General features: G+C 42.4%; 1 protein-coding gene across 4 annotated transcripts in view; it reads right to left on the bottom strand.

Annotated features, from left to right (window-relative positions):
• Positions 1–3,024: 3,024 nt before the first annotated feature.
• hivep2a (HIVEP zinc finger 2a) overlaps positions 3,025–24,149 on the bottom strand; it is a 118,418-nt gene continuing 97,293 nt past the window's right edge. For all 4 annotated transcript variants that reach the window (XM_085373657.1, XM_085373656.1, XM_085373658.1 and 1 more), the window contains 14 exons: positions 23,799–23,871; positions 22,382–23,688; positions 20,197–22,076; positions 19,820–20,080; positions 19,227–19,392; positions 18,930–19,023; positions 16,768–18,478; positions 16,473–16,630; positions 10,583–10,758; positions 9,599–9,700; positions 6,556–7,441; positions 6,201–6,309; positions 4,668–4,775; positions 3,025–3,826 (listed from right to left, as the gene is read on the bottom strand). In XM_085373657.1, coding sequence (XP_085229783.1) covers positions 3,116–3,826; positions 4,668–4,775; positions 6,201–6,309; positions 6,556–7,441; positions 9,599–9,700; positions 10,583–10,758; positions 16,473–16,630; positions 16,768–18,478; positions 18,930–19,023; positions 19,227–19,392; positions 19,820–20,080; positions 20,197–22,076; positions 22,382–23,339 — 7,320 coding nt within the window. In that variant the 5' untranslated portion in view covers positions 23,340–23,688; positions 23,799–23,871 and the 3' untranslated portion in view covers positions 3,025–3,115. The remainder of the gene's footprint in view (positions 3,827–4,667; positions 4,776–6,200; positions 6,310–6,555; positions 7,442–9,598; positions 9,701–10,582; positions 10,759–16,472; positions 16,631–16,767; positions 18,479–18,929; positions 19,024–19,226; positions 19,393–19,819; positions 20,081–20,196; positions 22,077–22,381; positions 23,689–23,798; positions 23,872–24,149) is intronic.

Genomic DNA, 24,149 nt, shown 5'->3' with positions numbered 1-24,149 from the left:
ATTGTGTTTCGATAGAAACTAGCGAGCTAACCTCCTGCTAACTTCTAACTCCGTTAAATGTCATAAATTCCGTTTTCATGGATGCCTGGATGTTAAACTTAATTGTTACACCTGGTAGAGCAAAACGCTGATCATTTTATTAAAGATGAAAGACTTTAGACAGTTTTTCAACTCTCAGTAATGCCATAGTGATCGTTTGATATATGGACCTGCAGCGGAGTTTAGACCCAGACACGGCTAGTGACGTCAGACTGAACAACATTTACAGTCGTTATCAGATAGCAACTTGGGGTGAAGGATCCAACTACCACCCTTCCGATTAGTGGGTGACCTGCTCTACCTCTTGAAATGACAGTTTCAAGACAACATGTTGTAAACTATTGTGGGTTGCAGCTTTACAACCCACTCTCATTAGCTTGTGTGCATATCTGATATCTGCTTTCTTTGGAGTTTTAGCTGCTCCTCTGCCTGCCCTTGGTTTTTCCATGTGTGCATATGGAAAGGCAAGTGGGTCCCAAACGAGCAAGTGAAAAAAACAGGCAAGAGAGGCAAAAGATGCCAAGAGGTCCAGCAATAATTACCTCCTATATTTTTCTATAAGCAACACTTCGCAAAGTAGACACATTTATAAATATTTTATTAAAATTTCTTGTTAAAGACAAACTGAACGCACACAAAAAAAATTATACTATTCATATTTATTTGAAAACAACAATCCATTTCTTCCACTTCTACTGCGATTCCTTGTTGCAACTGGGGTCATACATGATATTTGTATTAATTCCACAGAACACCATCACAAAAGTTACCCTTTTATATGTATGTTTACCTCTTTTTTTGTCCTTTTTATGTATTGTTGTCATTTCTATACAATGACTTGTGCTTTGATATCTTCGAAAGAGAGAAAGAGTTTTTAAAGACATCATTGTCATCAGGATAAGTGTACATAACAGAGGATCGAAATAGAAAAAACATTGTAAGAAGAGGATATACTGGTCGAATACACACTGGTACAGAATACAGAGATACACACTCACATTGCAGCCTGCCCGACTCGGCCCGAAACTGTCAACAAGAGTAAAGAGTTGTTGTCCCAACCGCTCCCTTCTTCTCCTGATTTTAGGATTTTTAAGTATGCTGTTGTTGCCTTGCAACAAATACAATCCCTGCTGGTGAGCAGAGTTTTGGCTAAATATTGCTTAGCTACAAAAGGGATATCCAGGAGATGAAGAGGGACCACAGGCGGGCCAAAAAAGCAGTGCAGAAAGCCTTAAAATCACAACTGTTGTATGTATTCTTAATATTCTCAGACAGTTTAGGGTTAAGAGCGCAGAGCAGTTCTCCCCCTAACCACTTCTTTCAAAGTTCGCTGCAAAAGAAAAGGAAAGAAAAACCGATGAATCCCGGGACGTCCACAGAAGAAATATAAGGTGCATTTGTCAGAAAGTTTGATGCATGTGTTTGCATGTGTGTCCCCCTCGAAATAAATCCATTCAGTAAGAATTTCAGTGGGTTGATTGCCATTGCCCAAAAAATGTGCATCCATAACAAAAAATGTGTGTATGTGTGAGTTTAGGGGGAGATGACTGGGTATTTACATGGACTGGAATGTTTTTCCCGTTTACATATCTGGTATTCATTCAAGAATGTGGAGCTACCTTTGCCTCTGCCTGATGTTAATCTTGGTTGCAGATGGATGCATCGGTTGGGCGGGAGGAGTGCGGTGGTGTTTGGAGAGAGGCGGGGCAGAGTTAAAACCAACATTTAAGCACAAAAAAAGAAGAAGAAAAAAAAAGCCAAGGTGCAAGAAGGCATTCACTTAATGCTGAGCGCAAATCTGTGCCTTCTAAAAATCAAAAGAAAAACAAGACATAATACCACAAAAGTTAAGATAAAAAAGAGGAAACATCACAAGCAGGGGGCAGGCAAAGAGCAGCAGAGAAAATGTACAAGCAAACTACCATAACCTTAATGTGAATGTCATTCTACATGTTAAGTGCAGATAGATAGATAGATAGATAGATAGATAGATAGATGATAGATAGATAGATGATAGATAGATAGATAGATAGATAGATAGATAGATAGACAGACAGGTTGATAGATTCTATACACTGTATGTATTAATATGCTGGGTAAATATTCTGGTAAATCTTCTATGTGTATATACCTCCAAGTAGAGGGGGCTCACTTAGACGTATATAAATAGGTCTAACATAAAAAGCCATATTACAGTGTGCATATCCTCGCCCTAATGTAAGCGATAGCAAAAAACCCATGCTTTACATAGAAAAAGGCATCCACGACATTTAAGAAAAAATGTACAATTTATGAAACATGGTAACAATAATAATAAATAGTATTATAGGATTGCTGCTGTACACAAAAAAGCAATTTTTTTAAATTTCACTCATATAAAAATATGTTTTAGTGCAACCGTACGTAATAGTCATATCCATAACTTCACATCGTTTGTCGAGACTTTTAAGTTTAAGGTGTCCAAAAAAAAGAGAGAGAGAGAAAGAAAAAACAGGGATGAAAGGGGGAGGAGGATGAGGGAGGGGGCTGCATTTATTACAAAGCTGATACGTGATAGTATTGTACTTTATTTACATTTACTTTCCTGCTTTGTTTGCTTATAAGAACATAAGCAAAACAAAAAGAGAGAGAGATAGAAAGATTAAAGAAAAGGCACACACGTAGCTGTCCGATGGTTTTTTGTTTTTCTTCGTCGTACCGTTTAACTAGAGTCCTTTGTTTTGTTTTGTTTTTAGCAGATTTTGGTCGGGCTCACGTTGGTGGGAGTTACCGTACATGTGTATGCTCTTTAAAGTCTTTAAATAAGAAAGTCTCTGAGAGCAGGCCCCGTTTAAAACGGGCATGCTGTACACGAACATTAAGAGGTCCGTTTGAGTCTTTCATTTTTCTTTGTATGCATTGTTTTTATGTGTGTAAGAGAGAGAAAATGGGAGAAGAAATTGTGTGTAAAGTGTGCAAAAGTCAGCTTTTCTCTCTCCTGTTGCACTTCATCCCTTCCTATTATCCGAAAACAAACAAACAAAAAAAAGGAGACATCCATCGTTTCTCCTCCTCCCCTTGGTCCTCCTCTGCAGCACTACGACACGTCTTTGCTTCTCTTTGTGCTTTCTGCCTCTCTGTCTCTCTCCAGCTTGAGAAGTTTGGATGCCATTGGAGGCTGCAGGCTGTCAGATCCGGGGCTTGGAGGGTAAGGGGATGAGGAGGAAGAGGGCGAGTGAGGAGAGGCTGGGACTGATGAGTGGGGAGGCCTGAGTTCCAGGCTGCTAAAGTGCTGAATACCAGGACCTTGAGGAGGAGATGGTGATGGGTGGGGAGATGGCGAATGGTGTTGATGGGAGTCTGGGGACAAAGCTGAAGGAGAGGAAGAGGAGGAAGGCGCTCTGCTTCCGTCTTTCCCGTCATCCACTCTGCCTCCACCTCCTCCTCTCTCAGCAAACTCCTTGGAGTCAATGTAGAGGGAGGCGATGGCCTTTGTGCACGTCTGGATTCCCTCTTCCTGCTCCTGCTCCTGCCTCACGCCTCCTTCTCCTTCCTTCTCCTGTGAGGAGCGGAGAGGTGATACTGAATCCCTCACTGTTTCTCCCACTACTGCTCCATGCCCGCCCCTCTCTGAAAAGGAGGTGAAATGTGCCTCGCTGGTGATGGAGTCCTCCGATATGCTCTTCTGCAATGACATCCGAGCAGCTTGCAAAGCCCCCTGCTGGGCCAGAGGGGTGTTAACGGACGCAGGAACAGAGTGTACAATCTGGATTCCACCAATGGGGATCATTGGGTAAGGCGAGCGCACCTGAAAGAGAAACGTTTAATTCACTCACGTGTTAAATGTCTGATCCCATTTATACTGAACTAAATACTCCACTGGAGCACTTATGCCACTGAAAACAGTCCTTGTTTACTCTGAAGTGAGTAACATTTATGCTCTTTTGCAGTTTTGGAGAAAAAAATCTTTAAAAGAAGAAGAAAAGTTGTTTGTAAATGACAAAAACCTGTTTTCTTAGATAAGATCGATTGTTATCATCTTCTTTAACCTTTATTTATCACATAACAAAACTCTACTTAATTAGCAGAAGTAGCATTATTACATACACACTTTTTGTATAAAATGGCTTTATAATTATGGGAATAATAATTTAACAATAGAGCACTTTTACAACATATGCTTTTTTTTCTCAAATTAAGTCAAGTAATAAATGAAATATATAAAATATTACTTAACTAAGGACATGCAAAACATGAAAATGTCTTAAACTTTCATTCTTTCAAATCTCCAGCAGGGGGCGATTATTCTGGTTGCAAACAAGAAAAAATTACCATACATCTCACCGCAGGAAATACTTTCCTGGTGAGTTTATAGCCTCAGTAGCTAGTTTCATGTCTTTAATAGAACATGATGTTCATTTTGTAAGCGATCAAATGAACAATAAAGCATAGTACGATTAATGCGTGGCTACTTTGCTATCCACCTCTTGCTCGTGACAGCTGGCTTTGGAAAACCAAAAAATGCTAAAGGTTCAAGCTGAAGCTTTAAAACAGGACGGTGACATCATGGTGGTTAGGTCCATCTTTTACATACAGTTTTTGTGAAACAATCAAAATCTGTATTATAAGAAAAAAAATAGAAAAGATACCTGTAGTTGAGAATGTAGGGGAAGGTGACTGAAGAGGACTTGGTGGGGTGGACTAGACTGGTTACCACGGCTACCCTGATCCACTGATGACGGTGAACCTGGATGCTCCTGGAAGAGAAGATGAAGATGAAAACATGCTGCTGGATATAATCACAAACTGCTGAGTTTACTTGAAAATTTCTTCTACATTTTGACAGGCAGCAAATGCCCTCAACATAAACACACATGATTATTGGACAATTCTTCTTACAATAAACACACACAGGAGGTTTTTCAATGGAAATCCAAATCTTATGTAACAAAATAAACAAATGAACCCTGATGAAATGCGCGACGGTGCTGGACAACAGGTGTTGGTACGAGAACAAAGAAATCCAAAGAATGAAGGCTCGCTCAGATTTCTTGTGTATGAAAAATGGTTGTTAAAGCATTAATCAGTTATTTGAAGAGCAGTCAGTTATCCAAGCAGAGTCGCTCTCTGCTTCACGCTTTGTTTAAGTGGGACCAGCAGCAGGAGCTGGAGTTTGAAGTAGAGCTCTTAAGAAGAAAAACAGCCGCGCTATTAACCACACCAGCCAGCCAAGATCCCATTACCACCAAAACCCAGCAGCCCTATCTTCAATCATCCGTCTCTCCAACCCTCTCAGTCTATCTGACTCGCTCTTTATTCCCTCATCCTCTCTGAATGTTTCTTCTGTCTGCCAGACGGCTTCGTCTCTGTCAGGTTCTTTCTTTCTTGGCTCCCTCTTTCTGTCCTTTTCTTCTATATTCCTAAGTTGCGCTTCGGGTTTTTCACATCGAAACCACAGTCCGCATACTCAAAAGCTCTACCTCAACGGTAGACTTTAGAGAGGCAAATGTTTTTAACAAAACCACAAGCATGCATTTACTGAAAGTGAGGAGAAGTCCATTTCTGTGAACAAAACTGATCAAAATTTTCCTCCCAGACTAATAATTTTCATAAGCAAACTTACAGAGAAATCTGAGCCAAAGAACCTGTGAAACAAGCTAACCTTCTAGTTATGAACATTTATTGTTAAAAAGAGAGAGAAGATATCTTCTGACATGAGCAGCAACAAGAACAGTAGAGAACTACTGTTGACAACTGAGAGGAAAAGGAGGTGGATTTGGGTTGCAAATTGGCTTGCAGCAACATTTCAGAATTTCACATCTCACATCAATGTTCATAACCTAGAGGTAATTTTTCATCAAAACTTACAGTATTACTCTCGAGATCTCGTTTGTTGTAATATAAATAAGTTAAATAAAGGATCCAGAATTTCAAAATATGTGCTAGAGATGCTCGTTCATGAATTCATCTGATATAATTGTTAACCCTGCTTCCAAAATATGCATTAGGTTCAAGCTCACAGTCTAACTATCAGACTGCTTATGTCCCTTTCCTGGCCAATTTCCCTCATGTGTCCATGTTATTCTTTAAAGTTAAACCATTGTCTGTCCCATGCACCAATCAGCGTCAGTGTGGAACTAAAATATTTAAACATTGAAGCATAATCATGAACAAAATCTTACCGTCTCCATTTCTGTGCTGGCTGTGTGACGTCCCAGAGCGCTGAACTCTCCCTGACCCAGCGCACCAGTCTGATGACTCAGCCTCAGGCCCCGCGCCCCGCTCTGCTGGCTGGTGGTCACAAATACGGACAAATATCACATTATACCTTAATCAAGTGTAAAATGTGCATCTGTTTATCTGTTAATGATACTGAGTAGTTTTAAGTTGAACTGAGGTTTGCTGTTAAGCTATTTAAGTGAATCAGTTAGGGGTACTGGATTAAATGGAAAAGGTTCTTCTTCGGACCTGGAACTTGCTAAAACCATTAACCATTAAGTAACAAAGTGGCTGAAATCATTCAGAATTTGAGCTTACCTTTGGTGGTGAAGGTGTTGGTGAAGTCCTCTGCGAGGAGACACAGGCCGGATCATCCCCCTGTGGCGGCCTCGTGGTGAAAGGTCTCGCTTGTAATCTCTTCCCGATGGTGACGTGGGCCGAGACAAGGGAGAAAGCAGTGACAGGTGTCCCCTTCTTGGTGAAAGGTCTCGCCTGTATCCCCCTGCTGCTCCCAGGTCTCTCTTAGGGGAGATGTGACGCAGAGGAGAAATGTCCCGCCGGGGTGACAGGTGTCCTGCGCGGGGTGAGAGGTCACGACGTGGGGAGAGGTAACGGCGGGCTGAGGGTGAGGAGGATGGGGAAATGGGGGATGGGCAGCCAGAGTTGTCCAAACCGGGTGAGGAAAGTCGTGATGAGGGGGAGGAGAGATCTGGGGAGGGGACGGGAAGGTCTTCATCCATGGAGGAGGAGGAGGAGGGTGGAACCAGCAACCTGCTACCCTGCGACCGCTGCTGGCCTCTCTGGTACTCTGACTGACTGTGCTCCCGCCTGGCCAGGTCGGTAGGCGGAGCCTGCGGTGTGATCTGGATACTCGGCACGGTGGTGAAATAGCCAAACAGAGGCGGCCTGCTGGTGTTTCCCAGGAGGTCGGACGCTGAATGGTAAGAGAAGTGAGGAACAGGTTGGGAGGCGGCCACAGCTGTGACAGAAAGGGAGGGCAGGCCATAAGGCTGCGGGCTGGTCGAGCGAGAGCGAGTCTTTGGGGTGGAGTCACCATCATAGTCTTCTTCGTCGTCGTCTTCATCATCCACCTCATCACCATCTTCTTCACCACCCTCTGAGTCATCAGCATCTGAAAACTGGTGATCTGCCATCTCGCCTCTGGAATTCTTCTCTGAAGACCTCTGGCCTTCATCTCCGACATCTTGAAGAAGAGGAGAAAGCAGCAAGAGAGAGAAGGAAAAAGAGGAAGTGGAAGAAGATGTGAAAAAATATTATAAGCAGGAGATGAAGAGTGAAAAACAGGTATGAAAAAGAGATAAGGAAAAATAATTGAAGGTGAAGTAGTAAGGCAAGAAGAAGAAGAATGGAAGGAAAGATAAGAGACAGAATACAGACACAGGGATAAGGACGAAAGGACAGGAAGAGGAAGAAAAAAGGGGAAAATGGACGAGAAACAACAACGATAATGTATAAAGGAGATGAGGGAGAAAAAGCAGAAACAAAAAGAGTGGGAAGAAACATACAGAGGAGGCAGAGGAAGAAGAAAAGAAAGCAGAAGGAGTAGAAAGAAGGAAGGAGAGAAACAGGAAGAAGACAAAGAAAGGATAAAGTAAAAGGAACAGGAGGGGGAAACAATAAGGTAGAAGGAGACGAAAAGGACAATGAAGAACAGAAGAATGAGTGGAGAGAGAAATGGTTTGTATTAATAGGTGACAGAGTTTAGGTGTAAAACAAAACACCAAATAAAATCTCATTCCCACCAGCTCAAAACAATAAAACACAATAAAAAGAAAGTTATTTAAACCCTCAACACTTTGGTTTTTCCCACAGGATGGACTACAGCCAAATGTTGGCAGGGTCTTATTGTATAATAGCAGCAAAGTTACTGCTGGCAGGTAACCAACGCTTTAAAATGCAGCCAGACGATTGGCTGAAAAACGTTAATTCTGGGAATTAAAAAGTTTGTTTGCTTTTTGTGACTTTCAAAAGAGTCCAAGTTGAAACAGAGGCATGTTTTTGTTGTTCAGAGCTTCTTATCTGTCCAGAGAGAGATCGAAAAATATGAAATTGATCTAAAAAAAAAAAAGAAAAAGAAAAAGAAAGAAATTCCATCAGCATTTTATTTCCCCCCCATATGCAGCACAAGGAAGAAGTAGTTAATAAATCGTATTTAAGCAACTATTTCAGCGGAAATCAGTTGCACTAACATTGGACTACTTTTCCAGTTAGTCTTATATACAACAGTTTCTCACAAACCACCAGTGTTTATGTCTCAGTGACTCACTCACTGGATTTCTGTAGTGCTCCCTTTCCCCAAAAACCCCCTGTGTATATGTGGGATCATATCCCAATTAAATGGCATGCCAAAACATAGTTACATTTAATTTGGTGGTCTACATGGTGGGGCGTTACCACCAGCTACCAGTCCCATTCTGGTTAAATATGATGGTAAGGGCTCAGTTCATCCGCTTTTACAAAAATTATGCAAAGAAAACCTACACTTTTTATTCGTAAAACATTTTTTCATAGAAATCTGAAGTGATTGGTTGAGAGATGCTCTCGCTGGTATGTCAGTCAGATATGACAATAAATGCTTTATACTTGATTTTTTATTTGTTGTTTATTTGGTTGCTTAAATAATTAGTTAACGGCTATAGAGAGGTATAGAGAATCAGTGGATCCATTACAAGAGCAAACTAGATACCAAGATGCTGTCCATTCAGATGTTTAAAGAACAAAGTGTAGCAAAGATCAGCTGAAAGTAATAACTGCGAATGGTGAAAACTCCATAGATTATAAAAATAATCCCACTAATTTCCAGCTTCATTATCAAGTCATCAGGAGATTAACGGGAAATCGAGACCACAGCCCCGAGAGACAGCTGATGAATATTTCATGGAAAATCATATTCATTCGTCAATATCAGCCTACGACAAGTTCGCCAGTAATAATTTTCAGATTATTTCCACATCAGCAGATTAATAGCACGGCGTATTCCTTGGCGTATCCTCATGAACCTCGTCACCGAGGTTGACTGGCTAATATTTGTTTCTTTTTCTAAGCTGTAGCTTTAAATTGTTCCTGGAGTATTTCAAGGCCATAAGAGGTGTTTTTAAAATATTTTTTTTAGTCAGCTTGTGTGTCAGGTGTGGTTGTTTGACATGGATGCTGGCTGTCAGGATAAGCTCTGCTTTCCATTACACTAATTGTCTCTGCACAGCTACACCGAGCCAAGAGCTCTGCAGGCTGCACTCAATAAGACAGCAGGATGTAGTCCAGCTCAAGAAGTGTGTGTGTGTGTATGTGTGTGTGTGTTTGTGTGTGTATGTGTAAATGCATGAGTGTGTTTGTCTCCTACCTCCTTCGTCTGCCTCAGTGTCCTCAACGGAAGACATGGAGACTCCCAACTCCAGACACTTTTTCATATGAGCCTTAGACTTCATGTGCTTCGTCAGGTTTCCTGCAAAATGCGCACACACAAGCACAAACACCATTTAATGACCCTTCGACTAGTCTTACTGGAAACCACAGCTTGTTGGGCTGCATCAACACAAGACTGTAAAAGAAAGGATGAAATGGAAATAGAAGCGGATGAAAGAGTGAGACCGCAAGATTGCAATTTATAAATAATATATAATTTATAACAAATTTAATTTAATAACAAAATTACTCAACCTGTCTGGACTCTGCTTCAGTTGGCAGAATGTATAGAATCCAAAGATACGCATACTTTACATATGAATTTGAAAATCTATCCCGTGGATAATGGCTTTTTATTAAAGATCACATATCGGGTAGTCAGCATCTTTAACCTCTGATATGATGGAGGTTCCTGCTGACCACAGCTACAGAAAAACAGCCTTTCTGCATGTTTTATTCATTCATTTAACCACTTAGTGCTGCCCCTTAAGAGTTTTCCTACTAAAAGTCTGCCGTAAAAAGCTGCTAACACCTGGAAAAATGTTTACAAGGTTTACTGTGATGGTCAAGGAGAAAGTTTAGAAGATATTTATGGAGGTCTACAATATCCAGTGGTTACTGCAGTTATAAAATAAATCAAACCCCAGCCTTAATAAGTCACTGCATTACTTGCATACAGAGATAAACATAGTTCAGTCAGTAGCGCTGTAGTCAAAATAAGATTCATTTCCTCTCCACTAACTTATATTCGACACTATAAATGCAAAAGAAGCAAAACCCGATCAGAGCAGACATCAGCGACAACAGATACGAAAAAGCACCTAGGGCGGAGGCGGGTTGCAAGGACGGTTGCAGTTGCACAGTGACTGTAGCCAGGCTTGCTCATAGCATGCTGCAAAACACAATATAAAAGAAGCCCTACCTTTCGTCTTGAATGCAAAGTTGCAGAACTTGCAGACGTAGGGTCGGATGTCGGTGTGCGTTCGGATGTGTTTCTTCAGCATGCTGGGCTTCTTGCAGCGGATGCCACACTCTTCGCAGATGTATTTCCCTCGTCCACGACCACGGACGTAGACGTAGTCCTCATTGGATTTATAGCTGGAGGAAAGAAACAGTGCAGCGATTAGGTTTTTTACATTTTTGCAAAACAGGCACTTTGTTAACACAATAGCAGAAACAATTGTTAACAATGAAGCCATGAAAGTGAGTTTTACTTGTAATATCATAATTTTGTCCTGCCACAGTTGTTATTTATGCTTATGTATACAGTATAAAGATAAATAATGTACTGCTATAATATAACTGCCAGACAGCCCTCTACGGTTGGCTGTGATTCAGTTCACTTCATCACAATTTATTTTTCCCAGCGGGACAATTAAAGGCTGGTGAAACAGTAAACGGATACACACATACAGCACAATGCTAACACACACACGGAGGAAGACACCAATCCAGTTTTATATTAAAAAATATATGAAACATGTATTCCAATCTTCATTGGACACTCTATTCATGGTTATTGAAGAGCTTTGTCCTTCACCACAAAGAGGTCAGAGGTCAAAGTCAGAGACACAGATGCTTGCTGACACAGAGGTTCTGGTTAAATAAGACTGAAATGAGGTTTCCTCTGCTCAGATGCATCATAGGGATCAGAGGCTGCAGTAACCATTCATTCATGTTTAAATCCCATCACCCCTGCTGGGATGGTTCATATAGTGCTATATTTTACACCTTGTCATATGTCACTCCGCGGAATTTTTAATTTCCATTTGCAGTCATTTCCAATTGCTTGCCTCAAAGCTGAGGTTAGTCCCATTCATTACCCAACCACTGCATGCCACCAATAACCCCTGGTGACACGATGGACACCAGAAGGACAATACACCCACACCCCTCAAAAAAATGCTCAGGAATGACTCAAGGCACTGATTTGGCCTGTACACTACCACAATCCCACAAGCTGAGCATTCGCTCGAATGATTCCAGTGAAAAACACAATCCACAGAGGTCCCAGTGACGTCTAACAGATCTGATGGGTCAGAGGTGTTCTGGCAGCTTAGGGGCACCAACATATTGTCAGGCATTATCAGTTTTACTCTGAGGAATACACCTGTACACATGTTCATCTGTCTTTTGCACAATCCCAAATCACACATTTGGCATAAACAAAGTCTTTTATTTTGAAAATAAATATCATTGCCACGCCTGTCTCTGCTCATCAGCTCTGCACATCTTGACGCAGCTTCTGTCAAAAATGGAGAGCGGAGAGCCGCTTCTGGGATGCTTTCGAAGCACGCTGTGAAGCAGCTGGTGGCGTATTCCACGGGGGTTATTGCCACAGCTGATCATCGTGTGTTTGTAGTAAGCTGCAACAGATTACTTTGTGTCTCACGATGATTACCATGATTAATGTAAGCAGAAAACAAGCCTGCTGTCTTTTATTATCCCTGTGAATTCTGTTGACCTGGTCGTAACCTCCATACAGATGCAACCTTTCTTTGTTTTAAGCTAAAACGGGAACCACTGGAGCGTTCCACTTCTGGCTTTGTTGTTCATCATCTTTTCTAAAAAAAAGATAACCACATTCCTTCAGCCAGTCCCACTTATTCTTTTACAAGATTTCTTTTTTTTAAGCATCGCTGTCAGTCGTGATTTTCTATCCCACATGAGTGAAAGAGTGGACACTTGGCAGTGGGATCAGTGCATGTCTGCCTGAGTCTGTCAGTCATGGAGGGAAGTTACCACCAACCACCAGTCAAATTCTGGTAAATTCTGTCTGTTTTTGCTCTGCCGCAGAAGCATCGCATTTAGTTCAGTTTTTTTGTACTAAAGAAAAAAACGAATAAATCCTTGTGGAGGAGTAGCAAAAGCTGCTGGAGGATTGTATAGTTTCCTGTTGTGTCTGCAGTGGCTGGAGAAGTGGATAATGTGTAGTTCAGGGCCTCATGTGTTAAAGGAGGTCAAATATCAGGTACATCAAACAATCCATCTGCAGCAGCGAGGGGAAATTTGTCTTTCAACTGCACCGCGGACTGGGAAATACCTCTGAGTGCTCGTCTGAGCCGAGACGTTTGCACAGCTGTGTCCAGTTACCAAAAATGAATTATGATGATTATTTCGTTTTATTCTATTTTATTCAGGGCACACGGTAAGATCATAAAAGCAGATTCACTTTCAAAACTTCTGAAACGTTCGACTGACGGCGAAACGTAAAGCCAGTAAAAGATCTGGTTCTTCGGCCAAAATTTGCACTTAATGGATTTCTGTCATAGAGAAAGATTTCAGGTTTCTTTCTTTTTTTTAAGGTATAGTCTGTTTGTGTGCCTGTTTGTGTGAGTGTATGTGTGCATATGTTTGTCTTTCCTGTGCACTCTGTTTGTGTGCTTTCATCCACTTATTCCTCTTAAGTGTCCTTTGGGGACACCAGAGAATTACTTCACTGTCTGCTGCATTTAATAACTCCCCTCCCTGTATATATGTGTGTGTGTGTGTGTGTGTGTGTGTGTGTGTGTGTGTGAAAGCGAGAGAGAGAAGGGGTATATTTGAATGTTGTGTGTGTCTGCACCGTCTGTTCCATTCAGTAACCTTGGTCTTACTGGCTCTACTGTAGGCTATAAAACATTATGACACTGTGGGAATGTCTCTCTCTACAGGGGTTAGCTTTAACTCCCTCGTACAGGCTTTATTTGACCATTGAATGTACACTTGAAAAAAAATCCCTTAGTTTTCTATGTGGAAAATAAGCCAGATGTGAGTTTAATGACAACACAATAATAAACAAAACATTTTCTCTGCTTCGTCGCTAGATTTGAGTAACTTTCAGGAATATAAATAGAACATATAAACTTTGACTGCTCAGCAAAAGATGCCAGCCTTCTCAAATAGACGCAGACATGCAAGCCAATTTATGATATAAAGCCAGAGTAGATTAAAGATTTCATGTTTCTTTGCATACTTTGTGCTATAGATACATTTTCTTTAACCAAAAAAGTTTCATGTGGCCATATTAACCTATTTAGGAGCCTCAAGGTGCTGTGGGCCCCTTTTCATCCTCTGTAAATATATTCTACCTCCATACCAGGTTCCTGTAAATAGTGAGAATATATCTGCTGTACTGAAACATTCTTAATATGTCTCTTTACTCAGCTTTATCGTGAATCTATCTGAAAATATTCCGCCAACATGAGAACAATATAAAATAAAACAATTAAAAACTTTATGCACCCGACAAGATGCAGTCCTCTCACAGTATCAGATGCTGGAGGTGTCTCACATACATGCACACACGCAAGCTAAGAATCCTTAATTGTTGGTGCAGCCATGGTGGTACTGGATGCTAAATGTCCATTTTTTATTCTTTTCCCCTTGGACGCCTGCTCAGGTTAACTCGTTCTTCCTTTCTGAACTGAGCGTTTACTCTTGTATTTCACGTCTGCTTCCTGCACCAAATGACAAGGTGTGCATCAGCAGTTAGTGAGGGTTAGCTTACCAGGGCTACCCTTGGAAAACCCCAGACCCCAATTCTTGTCAAATCGCGTGTTTATTGATATGTAGTGAGGTGTCAAAACATGTCATTAAGAGCACAGGGAGGGTCATCAGATGTCTTTCTGGGGGAAACAGCCCAAAGTTCTTACTAGAATAAAAGGAGCGTGACAGTCTTGAGCCAGAACACACACTCCCTTAAATGCGGTTCATCACGGCACAATTGCCAACGAGTATGTGTATCTTTGAGCCGCCACTTTGACTGAACAACAGTATCTGACACTCTGAGACTAAGAAGGAGACATATTTTATTCAATTTTTTAAAACACATTAGTTTGACATGGTTAGATTACCCCAGGCATAAACTTTAGTTAGTTTAGCTGGTGATAAATTTTGCACCTGCAACATCTGTTGTGCTGAAACAATACCTCATACGCTCATTTTTTGGGGAACTGATACATTTATTTGGGAAAATACTGAACACAAGGATGAAAAAGCTAAAGTACGGTTTTAACAACAGTTAAATATTTATGTTAAAAGGAGGGGCAACGTTTGCTGTAACAATGTGATTAAGCAGTTCATCTGCTTTGAGTCAAAACCAGAAGATAATTCTTAATGTTATGACTTCTGCCAAAGATTTTCTGCTTCTTTCTTTTTTGGCTTCTGCTTTTATTCATCAGCTGACTCGTGTTCACAAAGATGGATGCAAAGTCGCTTAAAAGAGCTTTCTTATCTCATGCAGAAAAAAAAAAACTTTCTAAAGCTCTGGTCAATCTGAACTTTCATTTCCAACGTGTCCTGCGTTTTGTCATCGCTGTATGGTGGAAATCTTTTCAGTTGTGTGGGAGTAAACGAACTTTATGCAGTTCTAAAATGCTGGAAATGTTCTCTAAAAACAGAAATTGGCAAAAAAAATGCACCGCTTTCAAAAAGGTGCTGCACATTGCAGTAATTTATTAGAACTGCAATCGCACATGAAGTCACAGACAAACAATAAACTTTGAAAAAAAATCTATAAATAATTTGGAATAAAGGCAAAAAACTCGTAAAAATTTTAAAACTAAAATAAAACATTGCGCCGAATACATGAAGTAATCTAATAGGATTTTTAAAAAAGCATTTCTCCTCTCAGCAACTAACAAAAGAAATAAATACTGAAGTTGTTGGTGTCAGAAAAACTGCGTGAAAAAGGCTTTAAAACACAACTAACGAGGGACAAATCCCACTTCACACCAGTCTATAAAACTCAGAGCAAGAATTATGAAAGTTGATGTCCAATTACAGCAATGCAGCCTGAGTCGTTAGCCCGTGATGGGTTTACCAGGCTCAGGCTCTTGGCCCGACTCTCGCAGGCACAAATTAAGCCCAAAGAATAGGCTGTAAAGGGATAAGTCTTCTTTTTTTAATACCTAAGAAGATTTTTCTGACTAATCATGATGAGGCAGATGTCTTTACAGTCCATACAGAGGTCACCAGTGCTCATTTTTATTGAATACTCAGCTGTTAGGATTAAGAAAAAGACAAAAGGCAGCTCAGTATTTTGAATCACGTACTTGTAACAAATCACTTTTCTGTATGCAAGTTTTATACCTTATTCCTGAGTTTCTAAGGGAAAAGCATTAATACAAATAATATCATAAAAGTGGTTATTAGTTAGTATATGTTTACATTTTAAGTAAAGCCTGACCTTTTCCTTTGACGATTTAATTTTGCATATCTTTAGGGTTTTATCTTTATCTGCTCTTTTCATTCACAGAAAAATAAACTGATTTTGACCATACAAGTTTTATCCCTGTAGTCTCTGAGGAAGTGCGAAACACACTACAGAATGATCTCTTTATGTGATCTATGATGCCACAGCAGAAACAGCATTTAAATGCTTTTAAAGGAGCAGCTGATCCCAACATCAAATATTTAAATGTTTGCTACCCTGTACATGATTTCTGTTCATGTTGAAGTGAGAAGGTTCACCAAGGAATTATTTTATTTCTGTACCTCTAGCAACTACCACCAGACAAACATATTGCTGTGATAATGAGAGGCTCCTCCTAGTGTGACAGGATGTAAACATTCGAGCATCTTCCTGAGCTGAGCTCTAAACGTTAGTTAGCCGCATGCTTTTATCTGTTAGAAAGAGGACACTTCCTACATGAAGATTTGTCCTTTTCTAGTCCACAATTTCTCCCAACAAGCTGATGCTGCGTGAATGACATCAACTGGCATGGCTTCAAGTACACAAAAGAAAGAGAGAGTAGTTTTCTGGAGGTTTGACAAGTCATGTTTAGAGGCTGTCCCTGTCCCTTTTAATTGTGTATTTTTATTAGACATACCCGCCTTCGAAGATCTTGATGCGTGTCGGTTCAGCAGCAGGCTGTTTGACTGAGACCTCCTTCTCCACCTGCTCCTCCTTTGAACGATCCCATGAAACCACTCCTTTCATCTTCCTCCCAAAATGACTGACATCTACTGGCATCAGCTCTGGCTTCAGCTAAAGAAAAAAAAAAGGTAACATAAAGGGCAGATTAAGATTCTTGCGGTTGTGTTTCTCTGTAGTTGTGTCCATGCGTGCATAATTCAATATTTCTCTTGGCAATCTTTTATCCTTCTGATGACTGCAGCACATACCTGATCAAACCGCAGCTTCCAGGCTACAGAAGAGACCAGTTTTCCGGAGCTGGGTGGAGACATGGCTGCCGTTGTGTACATCAAATCAGTGTTCCTCTTCTGTTTGGACCGCAGCAGAGCCAGTGAAGCCTTGGTACTCAGGTTCAGAGGATTGGGATTGTATGAGCTGACACACCATGAACTGTAGACGGAGCTACGCAAAGCTGCCTGGGTGCTGTTGGGTTTGGTGTAGTTCAGGAAACACCAGCTGACTCTGCTCATCGTGCGTAAGCTAGGGAACGGGAAAAGCTGCTGGACATCCGCCACATCTGTGAGCAGCAGAGTCTGACCCGCTGCTCCAGGTAATCCTGGGCTTTGGTTGGCATCGAGCTGAACCAGCATGCTGACAGGCATTTTATTTGAAGTAGGTTGCTTCGTGCTGTCAGCGTCTTCTGCGTCGTTAGAGGAAACCATGGACTCTGGGCTGGAGCTCGGCTCTTGGGCTGAATCGTCCACGTCAAGCTCCTCTGGGGAGTCGCAGCCACCTGAAGCTGGAGAACGGTCTGTGACAATCTGGAGCGGAGGGGTGAAGCTCTGAGGCCGAGGGACGTCAGAGAGATGGGGGGCAGAGGAACGGACAGGAATGGCAATCTTGGTAGCAACTGGGAAGTCACTTAATGGAGGAGAAGAGGACATCCTTTCAGAATCATCCATGGAGCCTTCGCTCTTCAGACCTCTTCCTTGTCCCTTGTCAGGCTTGCTGCCACCTTCAGTTCCACTTAGCTCCACAGCACTCATCTCCTTGACAATCTGTCCATACATCCTCTCCTCCTTTACTCTTTTCTGTTGCTTAGTCTCAATGAAGAGCTCAAGTGAGCTGGTAGGAGAGAGCATGCGCTTGCCCCCTCCGATAGCAGACCCTGATGCATCTGTGGTGGATATGGTGCCTGATGTTAGTGATAGGGGGATCCCTGTGTTTAGACGTTGCTCTGGTAGTGAATCTGGACCCTTCCAGAGTGGGTGCCGCAGCACTGCACCATCCGTCTGCCCTAGGAAATGTGCTAAGTTGAAACCTCCTCCAACTCCTCCATGTGGCTTTGTGACACTCACAACACCAACCGGGGGAGACATGTTGCTGTTGTCAGTACTGCCTGGCCTGGCTGAACCCAAACCTTGTGCTCCACTACCATGAGAAGCTATCAGCTGGCTAACACTGGTGTACATAACACTACCAAACGATGGCACATGGGTTTGGATCCGTACAGGAACCAGCAAACCAGGAAAAGAGGCCTGTGAGCCCAGGTTCTGGGTAGCAAATATGGGTTGGATCTGTTGCAGAAGCATGGAGGAGGTGGTGGACAGCGAGGCTGACAGAGGAGAGCTGCGATTTGAAAAAGAAGCAGAGTAAATCTGAGAGGTTGGATTTTCTGATTTTCCATCATATGGCTGTTGATCGTGGACTTGTTGCAGGGAGTGGAGTGGCTGCTGTTTGTGAAGTGGGAGACCGGGTGACCTGATGTGGAGTTTTTGGAGTTGCAGTTGGGCCTGCTGGGTCTGCTGCTGTCTTGGTGTCTGTTCAGGCTCCTGATTCCAGAAGAGGCCTGGTTGTGGGAAAGAAAGGAAAGGAGGGCCACTCTGGTACTGCTGCATCATATCTTTACTCATGACCTCATGACCTGGATGCTCTCCCTCTGATGACGAGCTTTGGGCCTGCAAGCGATGCTGCTGGGACCTATAGAGGACAAAAACATTATCAATTTTGTTGAAGGCTACAGCAATTTCTGACATAGTACTTGCAGTAATAAATGTGACCCTAAATACAACCATAAAAATGTAATGCAATGATTTTCAAATAATGTAAAGCCTCTTAAGAGAAGTTACAACCAAAATAATAACATTTCAAATATTTATTTTACAGAAATGTGAGAAAAAACATTTTGTGGTCTAAACAATCAAAATCTTAAATCTCTTTTAAGAATTCTTTGGTGTTCTGTATTCAGGCTTTCTTATCACCACAAATTTAAAGGCCAGCATCCATGATACTACTTTCAACTTTAAATTCTATGCAATTCACTACATTCTGTTCTCATTGCGTTATTTTACACAGTTTCCCAGATGTTTTTGAAGCAGGGCTGTACTATTATTATTTTAGGTTATTTCTCTGTAAGTATATTTTGTCTGACCTGCTATAGAGAGGTTCCTCTGGAAGGCTGTCTTCGCTGACACTCTGTTGGAGAATATGCTGGTGGTGCTGTTGATGTTGGTGAGGTCCTATATCTGTGCATAAAATGCATACATTTGAAAAGAATACTCATTTTACAAAAGTAAGCTATAATAGCAGAATGCAATCCATGCACGGAAGGATGTGGGTAGTTTATTGAGTCGAGAAATTTTTCAATAAAAGTTTGGGAAAGTATGATGAATAAAGTATAAGACAAAAAAATGTATAGATAACATACTAAGATGAATGTAAAGCTTACCAGCACCAGTCCCAGTTCTCTTGGTTCTGCTGACTGCTTCGCTGCTGCTGTGAGGGGATCCTGCTGGACCAGGCCATCCACCATGCTCCAAACTCTCCTGTTTGATTGACGTTTCTGCACCCCCTGGCTCCTGGGTAACTGCCTCTGGATAAACACTCAGTGAAGCCTGCCAAATGCAGAGAAGTGTGGAGGGAAAGTGGTTTAGCTTTAATAAAATTATATTTGGTTAGCTTGACTAAGGATACCATATAAACCTTAATATAGTGCATGATAACATTGTGATTGCATTGTATTGAGATGATAATGTCGGTATAGCATGGCATCATTAGGATGTCTTTGAATGAAGCTGATGGGGGTGCTAAAATACTAAATTATTTTGTAGTGCCTTCATCCTTAATAAGCTCCTAGTCCTCTTCTTCCATCTAGCTCAGAGTTTTTAAATGTTCAGTTGAAGAAGTTGCAAGGTTGTTTACTTTACTCCAGCTCTTTTATTCCATGCATTGTCACTGACAACTTCTGTGTTCTCTTTCTGAGGAATACAAATGGCACACGGCCAAATTAATCTAAATATAAGTTAATCGTTTATACACTACCTGTCTAACAAGATATCCACGCCGACGTTCCTTCATTGCAGAAGCACTGGAGTACAGTTCTCCCTGTCTTGAGGTTGACAAGCTTCCATAGTCAAAGGATTTACTGCGCATTTCAGGCAACTCCATAGGCAGCGTGCATGGTGCCTGTTCTGATGAAGACCTCCTCATTTCCCTCTGCTGGTGGTGGCTAGAATAACCACTACCTGGCACAGTCAGGAACTCTGATTGCTTTGGCCCACCACCAGATACTGAAGAATCATCCTTTACAGAAACAAAGAGACAAAGTTTCCACTTTGTTCAGGATGCAAACCCCTCAGTGAAGACCTTACTATAAAAGAGACGTAAATGCACTTGAAATTACTAAAAAAATGGGGTACCTGTTTTGTTGGTGAGACAGACTTGAGACCTTCATCTCTGTCAAATGACATGGAAAGGGAAGAGGAGTGGGACAAGTTACTCTCTTGACTGGGGCTACGAGAAAGGCTGGTGCAGGTCGATTCAAAGCTTGATTCTCCAGATGAGTGTTCCATGTCTGCTAGGCGGAGCCTCTTCTTCTTGGGTGGGAGCTTTTCTGATGGCATTTGGGATAGTGTGTCGCTTCTCTGTGGCAATTGAAACTCCTCGACATGCTGCTGCTTCTCCAGCTCCTTGGTCATTGGAGCTTCTGTGTCCTTATCAGGCTTGTCTGGCTCCTCTGTCACCCTGATTTCAGGAACCTGGATGTTTGGTTGTCTGACTAGTTTGGGTGGGATATGATAAGGCTGTCCAGGTGAGGCTGCAGCTGATGATGATGAAAGGGAGGCCAAGTCACTGTCACTTTGTGGCTGCTGCTCCATGCTCTCTGTCCTCAGAAGGGTGGATTCAGGACCTAGAGCATCTTCAAAGATCTCTGTGTCAGACTGCTCAGAGTACTGAGTACATGGAGCTTTATCTGAAGGCTGATATGCTGGCTGTTCAAAAGACTCTGACTTGTCGAAGGAATTTGGACGGCTGAGAGAGTTGGTGTGCTGGATAACTGATATGACATTCCCAGCTGTTTTTCTGCCCTCAGAGTCAGTAAATAGTGCAATGTCCTCGGAGCACATGCTGGCACAGGTGTCAAAGCTGTCAGACTGACTGTGTGCACTATGAAGGGAACCTTTACCTGTTGGGGTGGCTCTGGACCCATCGAAACTACCTTGTTTAAAGTCATAGTCCCCTATCATTTCCACTGAACCACTACAGCTACTGTCGCAGTGTCCAGGGCTGTCCTCATCATCCCCAACACTCTTTTCTTTCCTCCTTTTTCTTGTGGCTATTTCTGACATACTAACTTTAGTACCATAACTAAAGGCAACATGTTCTGGAACTCCTGGGCCGCGTTCACCAATCTTCATACCCAGAGACGAAGTTAAATTCTTAGGTAAGTGTCCAAAGCCCTCGGCCTCTCCTACGTGGGCTTCATTGGTTGAATTTTCAAATGCACTCTGTCTTGTGAGCCTACGATGGCCTGGCGGGTAAAACACATCATCTGTCACAACATTGTCAAAGGATTGGCTACCCCGTATCCCTTGGGGAACACTGAGGTTAGGAGGGGTGGAAGTTGGCATGGAGTTACTCCTAATAAGATGCCCAGAATCTGATGGAGGCTCTAGAAGTCCTGTACTGCTTTGACATGGCCCAGTTGGATACTGCTTTGGATCTTCTGAGATTCCTACATCTTCTCTAAAAGAGATGTGATCCTCAGCTATCTTCCCTATTTCCAGAATTGCACCAGGTTGCTTCAAGGTAGTCAAGCTAGTGGGGTCTGCCCCTGCCATGCCTACTGTTATAGAGTGTCTTGACCTGGAGCTTGGTCGGTAGTACCAAGTTCGACCGAACATAATCTCCTCGTACGTCTTGACGTTGGTATTTGGAGGGCTGATCTGCTGCTCTGCGCTCTCAGAGCGTGAAAAGTAGCCAGAGTCTGTGCTGCCTTTGCTGTGAGGACTGAGGAGGTTAAGTGACTGGGACATGGCAAGGTCAGTGTCCTGTCCTTTTTTGTCACTTAGCCTCAGGGCCAAACGTTGCTTGATTGTTGGGGAGTCATCCAGGGAACGTGCTCTTCCACCAGCCTTTGATGCTAACATGTGGTGTGACACTTTTATGTCATGAAAGGGGGGGCACTCCATCCCTGTGGAGGGGACTCCCCCAGGCTTGGGAACGATAAGAATAGGCACTTTCATAGATCCAATGGGTAGCTCTTCAGGTGAATCTGCATATGCTGGTTCGGCACCACCTTTATAGTGGGAAAAATGAAGATGATACAGATTACAACCATTCACAGTAAACAAAATACATGCAGAGTTTATATCACTGTAGCTGAACTGTGTAACAGCATTAATGTAAACCAATACGTTTTTATTTTGGATCATTGTAAACATACCCATAACAAATAGTATTTTAAGCATCAAAAGATGTTCATAGATATAAAGAACTAGCTATGTGTTAAGAAGGGGTTTCTATGAACCAAAACTGTTTTGACTCTTTGGGAAAATTCTACTTAAAAATTTTTTTTTAAAGTGTCTTATAGAAGAAAATAACCTGTATTCTTGTCAGCTTCAAAGGAGATCTGCAGGGTTGGACTGTCTTTGTCTGTTAGCATGGTGGTGGGCTCCACGCCTTCCTCATCCGTATCGGTACTCTGCTCTCCATCTGAATGGACCTCAGCCTCACCCACTGGTGATGCCTGGTCCATGTCCCCACTACGGGCCACAGCTAGCTCTGAAAATGGTACGAGTCCAGCTTTGATGGCATGAGCATGGGACTTGCGATGCTTGTAAAGGTTGCTCTTGGTTTTGAAAGAAAAGCCACAGGGTACACAAGGGTATGGCCTCTCTCCAGTATGTGAGCGGATGTGCTTCTTCAAGACGCTGGGCTTGGCGCACGCTCGACCACAGTAGTGGCAGATGTACTTGCCAGGCTTTTTTGGCTTTTGCTCTTTTTTGCCATAGGCCTCCTCTCCGGGCTCCGGGCCTGACTGAGAATACTGTCCAAAGGAGCTGGGTAAACTAGGAGATTTGTGCCGAGGGAACCTTCCTGCACCAGCCCCATGTGGGTGAGTGTGTCCTGGGTGTCCTGGGAATAGGTCATCCGAGGGCAACTGGCCAGCAAATGGCCAGGCATGAGGCTCTAGGCCTGGCTGTGGTTTGGCTCCTGAGAGAAACCGTTCAGATTGAGGATGTTGAGGGTATGGCTGGCCAAGTTGGTAAGGATATCCCCTGTGGAACCCCTGAGCAAAGTGGCCTTGTGGGTCTTGAGATGGCGGGCCTCCTATGGCCCCAACTGCAGATGGTCCAGATAGCAGCTTTCCAGAATTCCCTGTGATTGGGTACTTCTGCTGGGGTGCTGATCCTCCAGGAGCCTCCAGGTCAGCAAAAGTGCTTCGTTTGGTGTTTGCAGAAGGCTCTGACGCCCATTTTCTTTGTAGAGGTACCTTCTCCCTTGCTAGTTCCTTGTTTGGACATTTCTGCCCTGTCGCAGGTGATTCACGAGCCTCCATTTTCTTGAAGCTCTCCGTGGTTTAGAAGAGGGAGAGAAGAGGGGATGCAGGGAATTTGGGAGGGTAGGTCTTTGAGGGTTACAAGGTCCCAAAACTACCAGGCATGATAGCGGAACCTTTGCTGGCTGCCAACAAGTTCACAGAAACATAAAATATCCATCCATTTCTCAGAAAGACTGATTATAGAGTCAAGCTGGAAACAGGAATTATCAAGTGGAGCAGAAAGGGGAGCTTCAGTGGATAACATCAGAGAGGTTTCTCTCCTTCTGCCATTTTGTAAAAACACGAACGCTGCTCTCTGTTGTTCTTCTGTCCAGTTCATCTAAGAGCAGAAGAAACCTTGAGTGACCTGCAGAGGGACAGAAAAAGAAAAGAAGAAGCACATGGAGAACATTTTAGGCAAATACTGTAGTCAACAATTGTAATAAACTGTGTTTAACAACATACTCAATTACTAACTTTTCTTGAGGGAAGGGTGCTTGTAGATCCTTTTTCTGTAGCTTCAAGTCCTTCAGTTTTCTCACCAAAAGACCTAAAGCAAAGCAAACGAGAGAAAAGGCTAATTAGTGTTGTGTACAAAAATCATCCAACAATACAGTAATCAGATACACAGATGGTAAATAACCTTTAGTCTGACATCACCCTTATAACATAAGTCGGACTGGTGTTGATGTGACATTTTTTACTACTAAATTCAGCACGCTACCACATACTTTGTTGTGCAGAGACGACTCACTAAGTTGTCAAGTACATGCCTGATGTGCGAATATAAATGTCATTGATTGCTCAGTTAGTTTCTTCACACTGGAT

Source organism: Diplotaxodon limnothrissa, linkage group LG15, assembly GCF_057381915.1.
Source record: "Diplotaxodon limnothrissa isolate DT_005_m linkage group LG15, D_limnothrissa_male_GT1.1, whole genome shotgun sequence".
Classification (NCBI taxonomy): Eukaryota; Metazoa; Chordata; class Actinopteri; order Cichliformes; family Cichlidae; genus Diplotaxodon; species Diplotaxodon limnothrissa.
The sequence above is the reverse complement of the archived record's forward strand: the minus strand, read 5'-3'. Positions and strand labels throughout refer to the sequence as shown.